The sequence below is a fragment of the Coffea arabica genome, chromosome 6c, assembly GCF_036785885.1.
Source record: "Coffea arabica cultivar ET-39 chromosome 6c, Coffea Arabica ET-39 HiFi, whole genome shotgun sequence".
Taxonomy (NCBI): domain Eukaryota; kingdom Viridiplantae; phylum Streptophyta; class Magnoliopsida; order Gentianales; family Rubiaceae; genus Coffea; species Coffea arabica.
The window spans coordinates 5,443,979-5,461,264 of NC_092320.1; the positions used below are offsets into that span (position 1 = coordinate 5,443,979).

At 34.1% G+C, this 17,286-nt stretch overlaps 1 protein-coding gene across 1 annotated transcript; it reads right to left on the reverse strand.

Annotated features, from left to right (window-relative positions):
* Positions 1-6,964: 6,964 nt before the first annotated feature.
* Positions 6,965-8,918, reverse strand: LOC113691490 (CEN-like protein 2). The gene is made up of 4 exons (XM_027209634.2): positions 8,442-8,918; positions 8,269-8,330; positions 7,623-7,663; positions 6,965-7,408 (listed from the first exon to the last, which is right to left on the reverse strand). The coding sequence occupies exons 1-4, from the start codon at positions 8,637-8,639 to the stop codon at positions 7,191-7,193; spliced, it is 519 nt and encodes a 172-aa protein (XP_027065435.1). The 5' UTR covers positions 8,640-8,918; the 3' UTR covers positions 6,965-7,190.
* Positions 8,919-17,286: the final 8,368 nt, after the last annotated feature.

Here is a 17,286-nt window from a genome sequence, read left to right on the forward strand (position 1 = left end):
AAGGAAAAAAAGATTGCTCGTAGCCCAAGGTCATTCTTGAGACCTTTACCATGGACGCCCATGACTGGGCAGGCAATAAGAACCCCTCCAACTCATCTCAAAGTCTATCCAAAAATTGCCCAAAGCCCAAAGATGAGTGGGTGTGTGAAATTCCCGTCTGCAATTTAGCCCACCATCGGTAAGGTGGGCCAATCTGAATGTTTGGACAGTTTAGCAGTCATTCTGAATGAACACATGGGCTTTTTGGAATTGGCTTTGGACTGAAAAGAGGCAAACAATTCGGGTGCTCCAATTTTCCCATTAATCAAGAAAGTGAGTAGGGATGGCAATGGGGGCGGGTGCCGCGAGTGCCCGCCCAGCGAGGGGCTCACGGGGCGGGGGTTGGGGCGGGGGGGGGGGGAATTTTTTCCCCCCGCTTAGAAACGGGGCGGGGGGAAGGGTATACTCCTCCGCCCCGCCACCCGCAAAAAAAAAATATATATATATAAATGACTATATATTATATGTAAGTTAATTAGTTATAAACTTATGATAATGATATTATTAGTTAGATGTATTATATAATGTATATTAGTTTATGTAATATAATTGATATTATCAATTATATGAATAATTATACATGTCTACTAATAGAATTTATTAATTAGTTATAATAAATTTACTAATACATTTATACTAAATTTCTAATTACACTTAATAGAATAACATTTTTTTCTCAAAAAAAAGCACAAACACACTGATGAATTAGTGATTGCATTTGTACTAAAAGTGAAAATTTGACTATTTTAGTTATATTTATTTCATCATATTGGATTGTATTCAAATAACTTCTGTTTGATTGCTTTTATGAGTTTCAATTGTAAAATTACAATGAATAATAATTTGGTAATGTGTTGATATTTTAGTACTTGATTATTTATTAAAATTTAATTATAATAAAATTATATAATAAAATTTTATTAATCCCGCGGGGGAAGCGGGGCGGGGCGGAGGGAGCGGGAGGCGGGGGACGGGGGGAACTAATAGGCAACGGGGCGGGGGACGGGGGAGGGGTCCCCCGCCCCAACCCCCGCCCCGTTGCCATCCCTAAAAGTGAGGTGTTTGATGAATACACGAGGAAGGAGTATAAATAAAAGATTCTATATTCAAGACTTTTCATCTATGCTTTAAAAATAATTTCAATCAAGACTCCTTCAGAGTTGTGATTCCAATTCTCACCTACACTTCAAAAAAAATTTCAATCAAAACTCCTCAGAGTTGTGATTATTGGAATGTTAGTAAATCAGATCATTTTCTGCGTAAAGGCAATTTCTATGTGAATATCTTAGGAAAAATTAGACATGTAGATTGGACGAATTTTGCTAATTAAAGTAAACTTTGTTTGTTAAGTGTGTGTGTGAGTAGCACTTAAGTTCCATGGGTGCAACCAGAAGTCAGCAATTGCCTTTTGGTTGTATCTTGTGAGGTTAATTTATGTGTTGTTAACGAAAACTCTTGCCGAGAGAAAGTAAGCTTTGTTTAATATTATTCAATGTAGTAGTAGTTTCAGGTGCCACATTGGTGGCCGACCTATTTTGTCGTCTTTCAGGTCGTGTTTGTTTGTAGGGAAAAGTGTGAGAAAGTGAAGTAAGTATTTTTTTTTCCCCTTCATGCATGTTTGGTTGGCAGTAATGTTGAAAATTTTTATTGCTTTTTCCTACACTTTTTTTTTTTGCATTTTGTGTCTTGAAAAATATGCAGGATTGTGAAGGAAAATAGTTGGCTACTCACAAAAGTTTTAGTAGTAACTACTAGCAACTATCATTTAACTTCTTATATTCTCTCAATATTTTTCTTAATAACCAAACGCGTATAACAAACTCATTTTCATTTTTCTTTACCTCACATTATTTCACTTCACTTTCCTATACTACTTTCCTTCTATTCAAACGGAGCTTTAAATTATTATTATTATTATTATTTGGGTCATAGAGCCGATGCTGCTACTCACATACATAAAAAAAAAAAAAAAAAAAAAAAATAGTCCATACTGTTCGAATAGTCTATAGTTGCAATTGTATCAGTACGGCAATACCAGAATCTTTTAATGTGTATGTATCCAATTCTGTATTTTGATTTGGTTGCTTGGATGACCAGAATCCGAGTAGGAGTCGATACTCTTGTCTCTCGTCATCGGGAGTTGAGACTCTCATGTCCCAAAAGCTACTTGCTGCTTATCCATCAGAATTAGGCAATTTGGAAATAGGGTGCAACATCTTGTGGTCCGTTCAGGTAGTTAGCTCTACTTCTGTTGACTTCAATTTTCTGTGTCTGCCAAGCTCGGCGGGTGCACATGAACAATTCCAATCTGAATCAAGAATGTTCTAATTCAAATCTACATATGACTTCTTGTCAGTATATCCTTTTTTTTTTTTTTTCCTTTTTATCAAATTGGATCTCCATGACTGATCACTTGAAGTAGGCAGAGCACATAAAAGAAGGTCCATCCAATATATATATATATATATATATATATATATATATATCAGCATGCTCACTGCAATTCAAGAAAATAGAGTTTACTTAACCATTTCTTCATCTACACGAGAATGTGGTAAAACAAAAAAAAAAAAAAAGTAGTAAAAGAAAATATTAACTCAAGTCCTTTTAGAAGACGAAAGACCTGCCCCTCAATATCTCACTCTTCAATCTTGAGATTCCTTTGTCCTTTTTCCTCCGGTCAATAAAACGACAAGCTAGATTGGTGTATTACGTGTTTTTCTACAGGATGTTGATATATTGGTGGATTCCGTGGTTTGAAAATGGGTGCATCGACCTCAGTTCGTGTTGGAAATAGCTAGTTGTAGATTTGTTGAGGAGCGATCCTCCATCCACCTTCCAGCCAGCAACCCCACCGGTCCAATCCAACCGTATATATAAATAGCTCTCCAGCACGCAACGCATAGAACAACGTTCCATCAGCTGCACACATATACTTTTAATTGGTCAACAGAAATTCCATAAAGACACTTCATCGTATCTATCTATATCTATAGCATGGCCAAGGATGCTGCTGCAACCAAAGAATTACAGGCAATGGCTTGCAGCAAAGTTGCAACTGATCATGATATCGAAGCTGAAGAAGAAGAAGAGGACCTCTTTGAGATCAACTTGGACGTCGGAGATAACATCCCACCACCCCTTTACTGGGAAAGCCATTTTACCGCAACAACGCCCAACGTTGTTCTTCTGGCCAATTGTTTGCTGCCTATTGCTGACGTTTCAAAGGCAGTTCCCACAGTAGAAAAAGCATGCGATCATGCATTTTCATGGCATGCGGGCTCTTTTTCGGCGGAGGAGCCCGTGCCGGGAAAGCTCATGGGTGTCCCCACTTTCGACACTTTTGGGCTTCAAGATTATTGCATCAAGAAACAAAAGCATGAACTGTAAATCTATTCATGTAGGATTAAAAATATTAGAAAAATTAGTTAAGTATCAAATTGATAAGTATAATTATTAATTATTAGTGAACGATTGGTTCTGAGAGTCACTCTTTTATTTTATTTTTTTTTCCAATATATTCCGGTGATGAAACTTTGAGATGTGCCAAAATCATTGTGCATGCCCCTTCCTTATAACCCACCCACCCCCCCCCCCCCCCCACACACACACACACACAGAGCAATCGGGTGAAGAAACACTTTGTCTTGTTCACTAAATCCTGCCACCTCTATATATATCCAATTTATTCTCTGAATTGCATCATTGTGTGATGACTGATGTGTGCACAGTTTAAAATGTCATTCAAGTTATCCTCATTGCAAAAGTCAGAAAAGAAATCTGTTCATACATTTCTCACCCTGGGTGCATTGAGCACCAACTCAATAAGTTATCCTTATGGCAAATTTTAGAAAAGACATTTGTTAGTGAGATAAACAGGGTTGAATTTTTATCCACCCTGACTTTTAGTCGAAGACGAAGTACTGCAAAGATGGTAGTCTTGGCCTTTCTATCTGACAGTAATTTTCGTGGATGATCATCTTTTCAAAGCGTCATGTCTTTGGTGACGTCTCCTAGAAATTACAATTAAAAGGAGGTTGTCAATTATTGATCAACAAGTTGGAAAATTGTCTCAATAAATTAATTAGATTAATAAGATGCTTAACATGAAATGTAACTCAGAGTCTGATGCTGCTGTTAGTTTAAGGTAATTGAAATCAATTTGAAACTATCATCGTTGCTGCCGGCCGGAGTTCCTCAACTTTTAACAGAAAATTTGAGGGCAGGAGATATCTACGTTCTTAAAATCCGTGGACGGGGTCAGTGACAAATTGCTAAGGCAGAATCGTGACCATAATTTTTTGTGGCTTCACCTTTCAACAACTCAAAGTTCTTCCAACTCATTCACATCAAATTCCTGTATCCCCGTACCCCCTTGGCTGGTCCAAAGTTAGTCAATAGTACAATAAAAACAGGTTTTCGGTCGGTATATCACCACGAGCATATTGGGAGTTGCTTTTTTCATTCTTGGGGTAAATGAAAATTGCATGTGTTAACACCCAGCTATTGCCTTCTTCTTGCTTTTGTTATTTGTCTATTTTTTTTTTCGTTTGGCCAACATTAGTGAGGTGCTTGTCAAATGAACATATACATGGGTGACTAATCATGTTGCTGCTCAAAAAAGAAAATTTCGTATTGTTGCTGGGAGAAAATGGGGCACAAAAGAACATGCAGTTGGACTGTAGTTGATACAGTTCTAAACAAGAAATAAAGGTATCATTAGCTTTTTCTTCCGTACGACGTCATCTCATAAACAAGTTCACTTGAAAATTTCCACTATTACCTGAGCCTTGTACAGGTTTTGCACCATGTCTCGTTGATTTACTTAAAATTATGAGTTGTTTATCTCTTCAATTTTTTTTTCTTAAGAAAGACTCTAAATTTATGAGTTGAAAAGAAATTCTAAACACATTATTGTCTATCTCCTAAATTTTTTTTCCTTATCCAAGAGAAAAAGGGATAAACAGCTAAATATTGGCACTGTAAGGATTAAGTATTTTTGAAAATATTTTTTAAATACAACACTGTAATATTATATATGAAAAATTTATCATTATAGTTATTTATTGGGTTGTATTTATAATTTAATTTTTATTGGGATACTTTTTCAAAATCGAAGATACCACCACCTACTGCCACCGCTTTCCTCACTCCTCCTCCCTTTTGCTCCCTCCTTCCTCCTTCTTCCTTCCTCCTTTCTCCTTTCTCCTCCCTTCACTTGATTGAAACTCTCAAGGAAGGGGAAGGGAGGGCCAAGGAAGCAAAAGAAAATAATTGGAGGAATAGGAAGAGGGAGGGAGAGAGGATGGAGACGATGGTGGTGGTAAGTGGTAGTGGTGGTGTGTGGTGATAGGAATTATATTTTATTTTTATTTTTTTGGTGTATTTGGAGATTGTGTGAATTAGTTATTTTTAAGATATGTTATTATAGACTGTATAAACAAAAATAGTTTGTAGAAAAACACACTAATCCAAGCTAAGCCATTATTATTTGTCTCCGAAAATTTTTTTATTTATCTTCTTCCCACCCACTATATATATATACTGCACATGCAAATCGTTATGCATATGATCTACCATATCTAATTGGCCAAAAATCAATGAAGCTAAGGTGTTATGTGTTACCTAAGGAGTATATTGTTATGCCTTGTTTGGATTGCTTATTTCCGTCGGAAAATATTGTCGTTTTTCGTGATCACATTTTTCTATCATCTTTTTCCCTCACATATATCAAATCGCTACAGTAATTTTTCCATGAAAAATGACGGAAAATGCAATCCAAACACAACCTTAGGCTATGGAAAAAGGGGGAAAGAAAAGGAAACGAAAAAAGGTCTGTTAGGCTATACAATATCTCAAAAAAAAAAGAAAAAAAAAGGCTATGCCATATCTCAGGGCTCTTTTTAGATACGGTTAAGTAAAGACTCTAAAGAGGAGTCGCAGCTGGGGAATTGAACTTTTGTCAAATCACAATGACAAGTTCACCCTTCAGCAGGACATGTGATTCCCACGCTATGCTATGTAGTATTGGAACTTGGAACGAGTAAACAGGCTGAGGAAATATGAAATTCTCCAATACAATTGGTAGTTGATCACCATTGACAATGAAGCTGGAGGGCGCACAAAGTTTAGGTCATAAATCTAGGTGGTCGTCGGTGTTCTTGAGCAGACTTGTCAATGGCGGGTAGCTGAACCAACATATGAGCTAAGGTTTTGAGAGAACTAGGGCAAATAAATGCATGGAAAAACCTAAGATTAAAGTACAAAATTTGTACAAAGCTAGAAATGGTAAATCAATGCATGCACTGTAGCTAACAATTCCCCGGATCATGATCACGTCTAATAATGATGCACTGATCTGTCCACCATAGAGAGAGGCAATATTGGTGCATGCCTACTCACAACACAACCCGATGCAGTGCAAGTAGTTCTGATTGGAAGGCGCATGCACTTATCTATCCACTTACTTGGCTGGCTTTACAACCGGAAAAGTAACAAAATGGACATCTGATTAAGGGAAACCCCAGCAGCAGTCCAATTGAGACTAACAACCCTAGACTGATACAAGTGACCAGCGCCAATTGGAAGGTGTTCAGAATTTTTTTTATTTTTTGGTTGCTGAGGAACGGGTTCCCATCCCATCACGTGTCTTACAATTATGCTTGCATTGACAAAGTCTCAGAAGAATCCAATTTGATGGTTCAGGACTCAGGTCCCAGGAGGAGGGAAGATGCCGCATGTTTTTTTTCCTACTGTAGTACTTTGGGAAAGTAGCAAACTACTACTTCTACTACTACTGCTACAACACCAATTACTTTTAATGGAAACCATACATATATGACCGTACGAGGTGCCACAAACACATCATAGTAAAGATCCGATCATATTAGTAAAAGAGAGAGAGAGAGAGAGAGAAGAGAGCGGATTCTTTTCTCTGATGCCGATTGGCCCACTCCATTCATATTCCATTTGGAGAATTTGGACAAACACTTGAGAGAAACTTACTTATTATGGGCTTACAGCCACCATGCCATCCTAACGATGACTGCATTCTGACTCTACAGTCTACAAACACACAGAAACATACACTCTTCTCCTATCTTCTCTTATCTTGGCTTCTGGGGCTTACTAGGGTTGTTCGATAGGGTCAATTAACGTCTCCTGGCTGCTGTTTCTCGCTGGGCATTGAAGAAGACAGCAGCAACAGGCTCGCCCAGATCATTTTCAGTTGCGAAATTTCGGGTGTTGAACTGATCCCGGGAAGGAGGTGGGTTAACTGTCTGCCTGCGTTTCTGCTTGAAGAGAACAAACACAAACCTGTGGATCCCTATGTTCGGCCGTGGGATCTCATAGCTCACCAATTCTCTTCCTGTCATCCACATAGTAGTCACGTACATGCTAGGGTGGTTGTGTAATAAGTTAAATCAACCACTCTGTTTAGTGGTAGTACTAGTCTTCATCTAATAATTAATCAACCCACCACCGCCCCTTTTTTTTGGGTGTCACAATTGATAACTGGTGAGGCTTACATACTATACACACATTACACGGGTGATATATATACAGTATGACGATGAACTTACCAAATGTAACATCGGTTGTGCCTGGAATATCTGTCACAACCCTGCCACAAAAAAAAAAAGCATGTTAAGACAAGTACTGTTAAGCCATAGACTTACTTTAGTATACACTTCTTCTTTTCTCCTGGCAATAACATCTTTATTAGTAACTCCTTATTGCCTAGATCCAGAAAAAAACCCTAGTACGGTTCATCACCATTTCTTCTTCTTCATTTAGTATACCAACCTTTAGTGCAAGAATTTCAGTAAGAAAATGATTAATTGAGCGGATTCAAAATAATATATGCCTCCCTTCTTGTTCCTTTTCTTTCACGGGATGGTCACTGATAGTACGAAAGACGTCGTACCAGTCTGATCGATACAACAAGCTAACTTGTGCCCAATGTCAACAAGAAGAATAAACCGCTGCTCCGATGATCTGATCCATTTTAGTAGATGATTAATAATATTCTTTTGTGCTTGTGGCAAAGAATCCTACATGTGGAACTCCTATTAATCTAAAGACACCAAGGGCTAGATCGAGTTCCACGAACAATCCGTAATATGTTGCTGCCCGAAGATCAGGTAATATAAACCAATGAGAAATACTCTTTCTTCGCTATCAATTCCGTTGGAAAATAAAGTTTTGAGTAAAAATTTCCGTGTTTACCAGTGCAGGTGCTCCCTCAGATAAGGATCACTCGGGCCTGGAACGTCGGGATCGGTCATGACCTGCACATATAAAAGAATGCCAAAGAATATTTGGCATGCAGCAGGAAATAGATGATTCTGATTATGTTCACCATCTCATCCCCAATGTAATCAAGTTTTGTGACGACTTACCAATGTGAAAAAATTTCTCATATCTCCTCCAAGAATCTCAACTCTAGGCCTGCTGACGACGGCCGACGGAAAGAGTTCGTGGCCATTGCAAACTTGCTTGTTGTTATAGATTACAGTCATTTTTATGGAGGGAGTGAAATACTCTAGGACATCCCCTATCACTCTGCCAACAACAAGTGGTTCCGCACTTCTTGCCATGATGGGGGACTGTGGTAGGGGCTAGGGAAGGAGAGTAAAAGCTCTTAATTTACAGAGATCGGTTTGACCAAGAAACTAACTGCAAAGTGGTTTCCAATTGGATGAGCAAGTACCAGGTTCCAGCTTCTCAATATATAGGGTTGCTATCTAGAACAAAGCAGCTCCTCAGTTACATACAGTACATATGAATAAAAACCTAGTAGTGAGGCTTTAGTTATAGCTAGTTTACCTCAGTTATATATACTACTAGTAAATGAATAAAAACCTAGTAGCGAGGCTTTCGTTATGGCTAGCTATATATCTGGGAACAGCTAGCTCGGTTCAAGTGTAGAATACAAAAGTAATGAACTTTCCTCTCTGCCCTCCAAAAAAAAAATTTCCTCTCCCTCTCCCTCCCTCTCTAAATTTTTTCTCAATTTTCTTGTGTTGTTTTGTAGGCGAGAGTGTGCACTTGGGTTGTCGGGTTTTTTGAGCAAATAGATTAATTTTATCAAATGCAACAGATAGGCCCAACGGGGCTTAGAGAAATTGATTTTTTCTCAATTTTCTTGTGTTGTTTAGTAGGCGAGAGTGTGCACTTGAGTTCTTGGGTTTTTTGAGCAAATAGATTATTTTTTTTAATTAGATGGCAACAGATAGGCCCAACGGGGATCTAGAGAAACTGCTGGAACTAAACTATCGTCAAATTAGATGAGATGCATAAAACAATGATGATTAAACTACACTGTTATCGGACTAGAAGAGATGCATAAGTAGCTTAATTTATTCTTATTTCTACTCCTACTCTAAACTACATTAAGGTGGAGGGAGAGAATGGAACTGAACCCATATATAATGATGCATTGATGGGAGACAAATCTTGAACCCTTAACCTCTTATCCCATCAAAACTTAAAGTTTTTGGTGACGGGCAATAGTCCGAAGGGCCGTTGCTTAATTAGACTGATTAGTGGGGAGCTTTCTTTTCTTTTCAGAGGAAAATATGTCAGTTTCTGATCATTTCTTGCTCTCAATGGGACCTTTAGAATCGGTTCCTGTTGATTGGATGTCCAGCTAACAAATGAAGGTTATTAAGGCATAAATATATGTTTCCCATAGGGCACTTGTGTGTCAGAGATAAGTTATGTTACTCATAAAACTAATTCTCCATGTGGCCCCAAGTCCCAACCAAGCTTTTTTATTGGGTAGGAAAGAGGTGGCCCCAACCAAGCTGGTTGTCATGGTTATAGCCTCTTTTCAGCCAAAAAGCGAGAACAAGACATCTCTTAGGGTTTCTGCTTGCTCCCTTGATTAAAAAGCTTGTATTCTACTACTAGTAGATAGATTCCGTCTTTTGCATTTCAGGAAACAATATAGCAAAACTTTCAAGGTGGACTAGGATAGAACCTTCCAAGTTTACTTGTAATCAAGGCAAAATATTCACTAATTTCCACAGATTCGGTCGGAAGATAGACACACTGCTCAGAGTATAAAGGGGAACTCCACCACCATACACTCATCTCAAGAGGCAGTGGCTGAAAGTGCTGAGAGGTCATCTCAAGTAAAGAACCCCCAGATTTTCTTGTTTTAGCAAATGCTTCGAGCTGGACTTACTCTATTTAGGCACCAAACTACTCTGCTGCACTGAGGACTTCATGTGGTGACTTTAGTCCCACAGACACCACGTTTCAAATTCTAAACTCTACCTTTCCTCCCACAACAAATTCTCCCATCTTTTCAACTCATTCCCTAGTATAAAATATTTTTTCCTAGTTTGATGTCATGTAAAAACTTGTCCAAATTACCACTGCGCATCAATATATTAACGAATTAACTACCACTTCTCAATCTCCCTTTACTTCGTCTTCTAGTTCAGAAAATCCATTGTCCATTAGTTTCCGACCGTGGAAAAGGATTACCATCCCTTCATCTTAACTTGTTAGTAAAAAGTTAGTCAATGCAGTGGTTGGAAGGAAAATACAGTGAAGGAATTGTATGTGTAGAGTAATATTTAACTTGTAGTATAACTAGCTAGTTTGATTACGATGTGCATAATAGTTTCCTGTCCTTGTTTTTTTTTTTCCTTTTGGCCCCCTCTTGTGTCTTAAGGGAGACTCTAAACTGAAAAGAACGAGAAGATTTGAGAGTTGAATCAATACCCAAAATTGGTCAATGTCCTTAATTATCAGTTGGATCGGTTAACATATGTTTTCTTTACGGTTAATTTTATGTTGGTTTCTATCACTCCCTCTGTTTTTATTAATTTGTCATGTTTCGAAAATTAATTTTTTAAAAATAATGGTTTGATTGTGATGTTTGTACTTTTATTTTCAATCTTACCCCTACAAATTCAAATTTTCAATTTGATTGGTAACATATATATGATTAAAGGGAAGGATTATATTAGAAGAAGAGACTAAAAAGTGTTTTGATTTTCTCAATATGACAAATTTTATGTGTAGAGTAATATTTAACTTGTAGTATAACTAGCTAGTTAACCTTGATGTCACAAGTTCGAGTCTTCGCTCCGCTGGATTCCTCCGCGCACTTAACGTGTTCGGGCCGGGTTGGGGCGCCGGATCCGGGCCGCAGGGAATTAGTCGAGCCCCGTAAGAATTGACCCGGACGCCCCTGTGTCGACAAAAAAAAAAAAAAGATTACGATGTGCATAATAGTTTCCTGTCCTTGTTTTTTTTTTCTTTTGGCCCCCTCTTGTGTCTTAAGGGAGACTCTAAACTGAAAAGAACGAGAAGATTTGAGAGTTGAATCAATACCCCAAAATTGGTCAATGTCCTTAATTATCAGTTGGATCGGTTAACATATGTTTTCTTTACGGTTAATTTTATGTTGGTTTCTATCACTCCCTCTGCTTCAATTATTTTGTCATGTTTCGAAAATCAATTTTTTAAAAATAATGGTTTGATTGTGATGTTTATACTTTTATTTTCAATCTTACCCCTACAAATTCAAATTTTCAATTTGATTGGTAACATATATATGATTAAAGGGAAGGATTATATTAGAAGAAGAAACTAAAAAGTGTTTTGACTTTCTCAATATGACAAACATTTTGAAATATTTCAAAACAAAAGTTATAATACTTCTAATAGGACGGAGGGAATATTATGCAATTAGTCATTCTTCCTAGGATCTTGTGAGGCAACCCCAAAGATCTATAGGCTTCTCCATGTAACGGTTGCGGGACCTTATTGATGAATTGACAGAAAAGAATTGGAGGCGAACTCTCTTCTTTCGTTTAGAGAAAAGAAATAGATATTCAGAATATGACAGTTTTTCTACAATGTCCTGCATCAATTTTAAATGAATGGAACGCCTCCAATTCCAACCTTAACTTATTTCCCCACTTCTGTCAGTGTTCTAAAAATCGGACAGGATTAGTTAATTTGACCAGTCAAACCATGAACTAGTCATGGTATTGGTCTATTTCATTAGTCAACTCAAAACATAAGTCAGATTAATCAAACTTCATCAAGAATTGGTCAAATCGACCAAAATTGATTTAAAAACAAAACTTTTAAATTGGTTCATAATAATTTTTCTTTTTTCTTCCAATTTACATAATGAATAAAAAAATAAAAAAAGATTGAACTGAACTGAACCGGCTAAACCATGAATGAAAAAAAAAAAAAAAAAAAACTCATCCGATTCCCACACTTAGCAGTCTTAAGTTTAAAAACATCGACTTCTCCTCTAGAATTTGAAACTTCGAGTATGTGCCTGTTTCCGATGTATTGTACTTTTGATACCTTTGCGGCAGCTATGATCATACACTGATGAAAAGCTACGTGGAGTACTTTCGAATATATTTGGCCTAACTCAGGATGTGTTTGTTACCGTCATAATTAATAAACGAAATGGTCATCTGATAACTTCACTTCGTGAGAGCTCCAGCTTGATTCGATGTTTTCTAAGGCTGCCGAAAAAAAGGGCTAATTACTCAGAGTATTGGCCAAAAAAAAAAAATTCGGAAGAATGGGGTCTGACAACTCTCCATGTACAAATCTTAAGCCCGGCAGCGAAAACAAATTATAAAAAAAAAAAAATAACAATGCTGCAGCGAAAACCAAATTAAAAAAAATAAATAAAAGAGTGCCATAAGATAGAGAAAGATGGGTTGGAGGCTGGGGCTGGAGGGAGAGAGTGTGGAGCTGACTGGAAAAACCTGGCGACCCCGTACGTGTGTGAGTTTATAACACTTTGACCCCTGACCTATAGCCATAATCCTACTTCATTTCCCTACCCTAACTGATCTAGGGAGTTTTATTTATTTTTTAACCCCCACATGAAAACTTTTCTTCAATTTTGTCCCCAGTGTTAATCAATCTTTGTCCCTTAGTCATAAAAATATACTCTTTGCTTTAATAATCTATCTACAGTTATAAAGTTACAATAATGTGATTATAATACTAAGTATATACTTTATTCCAAACATTATTGATGAAAAAAATATTTGTATGTAGTTTTTTTATAAAAAAAAAAAATTTCCTATATATTCATTACACTGTCAACATTTACTTGCATTTTAATTCTATAATTTTCCTTTCAAGATAGAGTTTAGCAATTTCCATGGTCAATCTTTATTCACAATGAAGTATGGATAACCTTACGCACTGTAATGTCTTTTGCAATCCATAAAATTAAACTTAAATTTTTTGTATTTCAAAGAATATAAGAGAAATAAGATAGTATGTAAGAAATCAGTAAATTTGGTATGAGCAAAATGTTAAATTTTATAAACAAAAGTTTTGAAAGCGCTTTGCCAAAATTTTAAGCAGCAAAATGTAATGATGAATTTAAATTTAAACATAAAAATGACAATTATGAATATGTTTATTATAATACTTAGAATATTTGGCCCGGAGTAAGAAAGGATATATTTTGTTATAACAAAACACTTAATAATAGAAAAGGGCAAATTAATCGTTACATCATTTTTTTTTTAGGGAAGGCAGAGAGAAGGAAAGGATGATGGAGTCAAATTTAGGGGCGAAAAAGTGTACATTCTTTTTTGTTTTTTAGTTTAAAGGGACAAAGTGTGATTACTATTGTAGTTCAAGGAAGCAAAATTGTCATTAGCACTTTTGTTTTCCATGAGGAAATTTTTAACTCTATGCTTTACATTTAATTTAACTTAGACTCTATCGCCAATGTAACGGGCTAATCACTGTCCTAGGCTTTAATAATCTAATTATAGCGTGGGACTAGAGAACTACACAATTGCAATTTGCAAATCTACGTGCGAGGGTAATTGTTAAATATTAGTATAGTAGGTGTACCTACGGAAAATTATTATCATTATTAGGGTCTAAAAAATAACAACTTTTTTTTTTTGTATGCATAGTTTAGGGTTTGTTTATCAAATTCAATCCCAACTATTGACATTAAAAAACACTGCTCATTTTTCATACCACGAGGCGTGGCTTGCAAAAACCATTTGGAGCTAGCACTTAGCAGGATTCATAACTTCCTTCCTTATGGCACTCTTTTTTTTAAAAAAAAATTGGTTTTCGCTGCCGGGCTGTGTCATTGTTCTTTTTTTAATATATAATTTGTTTTTGCAGCCGGGTTGTGTGTTCTTTTTTTTTTAATAAGTTGATTTTAAGCCCGGCAGCAATAGATTTGTACATGGGGTAGTCAGACCCCCATTCTTCTGGTTTTTTTGTTGCCAATATTCTGAGTAATTAGCCGAAAAAAGGGAATTTGGTCAAATCATTACAGAGAACTTATTTTGTCACACCGTCGAGTGTGTTTGAATAGTGGATTATTTGAGATAATTTTTTTTTTAAAAAAAATACTCTAGCGTTTTATTATATGATTTATATAGCATAAAAGATTGATTAAAAAATATATATATTGATGATACAAGCAAGTAAAAATTTACAAATAAACTCCAATCCAAACAAATCCGTTGGCATCCTTGATTTTTTTTTAAAATCAAATAAAGAAGTAGCCCTGAACAACCACTGCATCCAAAAATGAAAAAACAAAATAAACCATGCCAATTGTCATAGTCAACAACGTAAGCCCCAAAAAAAAAACAAAGGAACCGAAACAGAGGTAGAACAGGTTTTATTGATGAACTCATGCAATACATGGTTAACATCCTCCATCAATTTTACAATTTGCAAGTGCATATTCCATGGACAAGTCTTACACTGTACATGCTATGGATTAAATTATTTATGTATGTTGGACTTCTATGATTGTAGCTGTACTCACACGTGAAGATGTGTGTATGTACAATTTACCCGTACACGAACGTCTAATTGACAGGAACGTGAAATATGTATCACCTAATCAACTGAATCCTCTTCAATTTAGAAGTACATAGTAGTGATGTTGCCACTGCTGTTACAAAGGACTCATGATCCAACTTGGTTGTACTGCCACCTATACGGAAACTTTTATGCTCTAATCCTATTTGGACGTTTTTAATCTAGCAATTAGAGTGCTTGACCTGCTGTTCTTTTACTTGCTCTTTACACCAGATCGAACCCGAAACTAGCCAGTCAAAGTAGATCATCTTTGTCCTCCTGATGTATTGAATCATGCATTCCGTGCCACACACACACACACATGCATAGTCAGCCATCAAACGTACCGGGAGTGGCCTAATGGAAAGAATCTTCTGTAATTGCATAGGGGGAGCAAAATATGTTACTTTAAGGGTGGTTTGGGTAGTAAATTATTTGAGATAATTTTGTGAAAAAATATTATAGTGTTTTTTTTATGTGATGTATATTAGATAAAAAGATAATTGAAAAATATATTGATGGTGCAAGTAAGTCAGTGTGCGTAAATAAAATGAAAATAATATGTACTCCAAAAACACTTTTGCCGCCAAATTTTTAATATACATACCTTTAATAAAATTTTGGTATCAAATATTTTTTTCGTGTTCTTGTGTGGGCAAAGTTAATAATTCATAAAGGACAGCATTGAAAACTTTTAATTTTTTTGAACTTTTAATTTTTTTGAGACAGAAAAAGTAAAAATTTTCTAAGACTTAGGGAGAGTGGCCCTCCCCACCCTCTTTAATTCCGCGTTGTACAAGCGATTTTATCGCCGCCAAATGTCAGTTTCTTAATCCCGTTACCCCGACTAGACTCTAAATATAGGGTAGTCTAGCCGCGTCTGGCACACACGTGACATTGTACGTGTATAGGGAGTTCATTGATGATTGAACCTTAATCCCGAATGTCGGGTTTGTTTGGATTCATTATTTTTTGGTCTGTTTTTGAAAAATTGTTTTTCACATTCCAAATGCTACAGTAATGTGTATTTCAAAAACAACTCCAAAAACACTATATCCAAACAATATATCAAAAACAACTCCAAATAAATATTTAATATGTTTATTTCAATTTGTATATTTCAATTATGTATAGGATATATATATTATATTAATTTATATTTTATTTTATATAAAATATAATTTTATATTTCTATAATATATTTATACAAATATTATGTATTATATAAATTATATATAATATAAATATGTAATTATACAAATTTATGAATATTAAATATTAAAAATTATATATTTAATATATACATAATATATATGTTTATGTATATTTATAATATACATTTATATTATGTATTATATATAATATTATACATTTATACATTTATATTAATTTACATAATATTAATTATACATTTATACATGATATTAATACCTTTATACATTTATATTTATTATATTAATACACCTATACATAATATTAATATATATTTATAATATATTAATTTATACATTTATAATTTATACACATTTATAATAACATACATTTATACATTTATAAATACATTTATATTTTATATTATATATAATATAAATGCATTTATAAATACATAAATGCATTTATAAATACATAAATGCATTTATTTATAAATATATATAAATGTATTATAAATACATAAATGTATATAAATATATAAATATAAAAATTATAATTTATAATTTATACATTTATATAATATTCACTTATAATTTATATATTTATAATAATATACATTTATATATTTATTTATAAATATATATAAATATTTATTTATAAATATATGTAAATATTTATTTATAAATATATGTAAATATTTATTTATAAATATATGTAAATATTTATTTATAAATATATGTAAATATTTATTTATAAATATATGTAAATATTCATTTATAAATATATGTAAATATTCATTTATAAATATATGTAAATATTTATTTATAAATATACGTAAATATTCATTTATAAATATATATAAATATTTATTTATAAATATATATAAATATTCATTTATAAATATATATATAAATATTCATTTATAAATATATATAAATATTCATTTATAAATATTTATAAAGGTATTTACAAAAATATATAAATATATTTATAAATAAATATAAAAATATAACATTTATAATTTATAATTTATACATTTATATAATATTCATTTACACATTTATAAAAATATTTATATTATGTATTATATATAATATAATACATTTATAATACATTTACATATATTTATATAATATATAAATATATTTATTTATAAATATTTATAAATGTATTATAAATGCATAAATGTATATAAATATATAAATATATAAATTATAATTTATACATTTATACATTTATATG

Excerpts from the sequence above, each read along its gene's own strand:
- LOC113691490 (XM_027209634.2), bottom strand. The coding sequence starts at position 8,639 with ATGGCAAGAAGTGCGGAACCACTTGTTGTTGGCAGAGTGATAGGGGAT. Across the intron at positions 8,331-8,441 it reads TGAGAAATTTTTTCACATTG|GTCATGACCGATCCCGACGT; the intron begins GTAAGTCGTCAC and ends TTATATGTGCAG. Across the intron at positions 7,409-7,622 it reads CACAACCGATGTTACATTTG|GAAGAGAATTGGTGAGCTAT; the intron begins GTAAGTTCATCG and ends TGTGGATGACAG.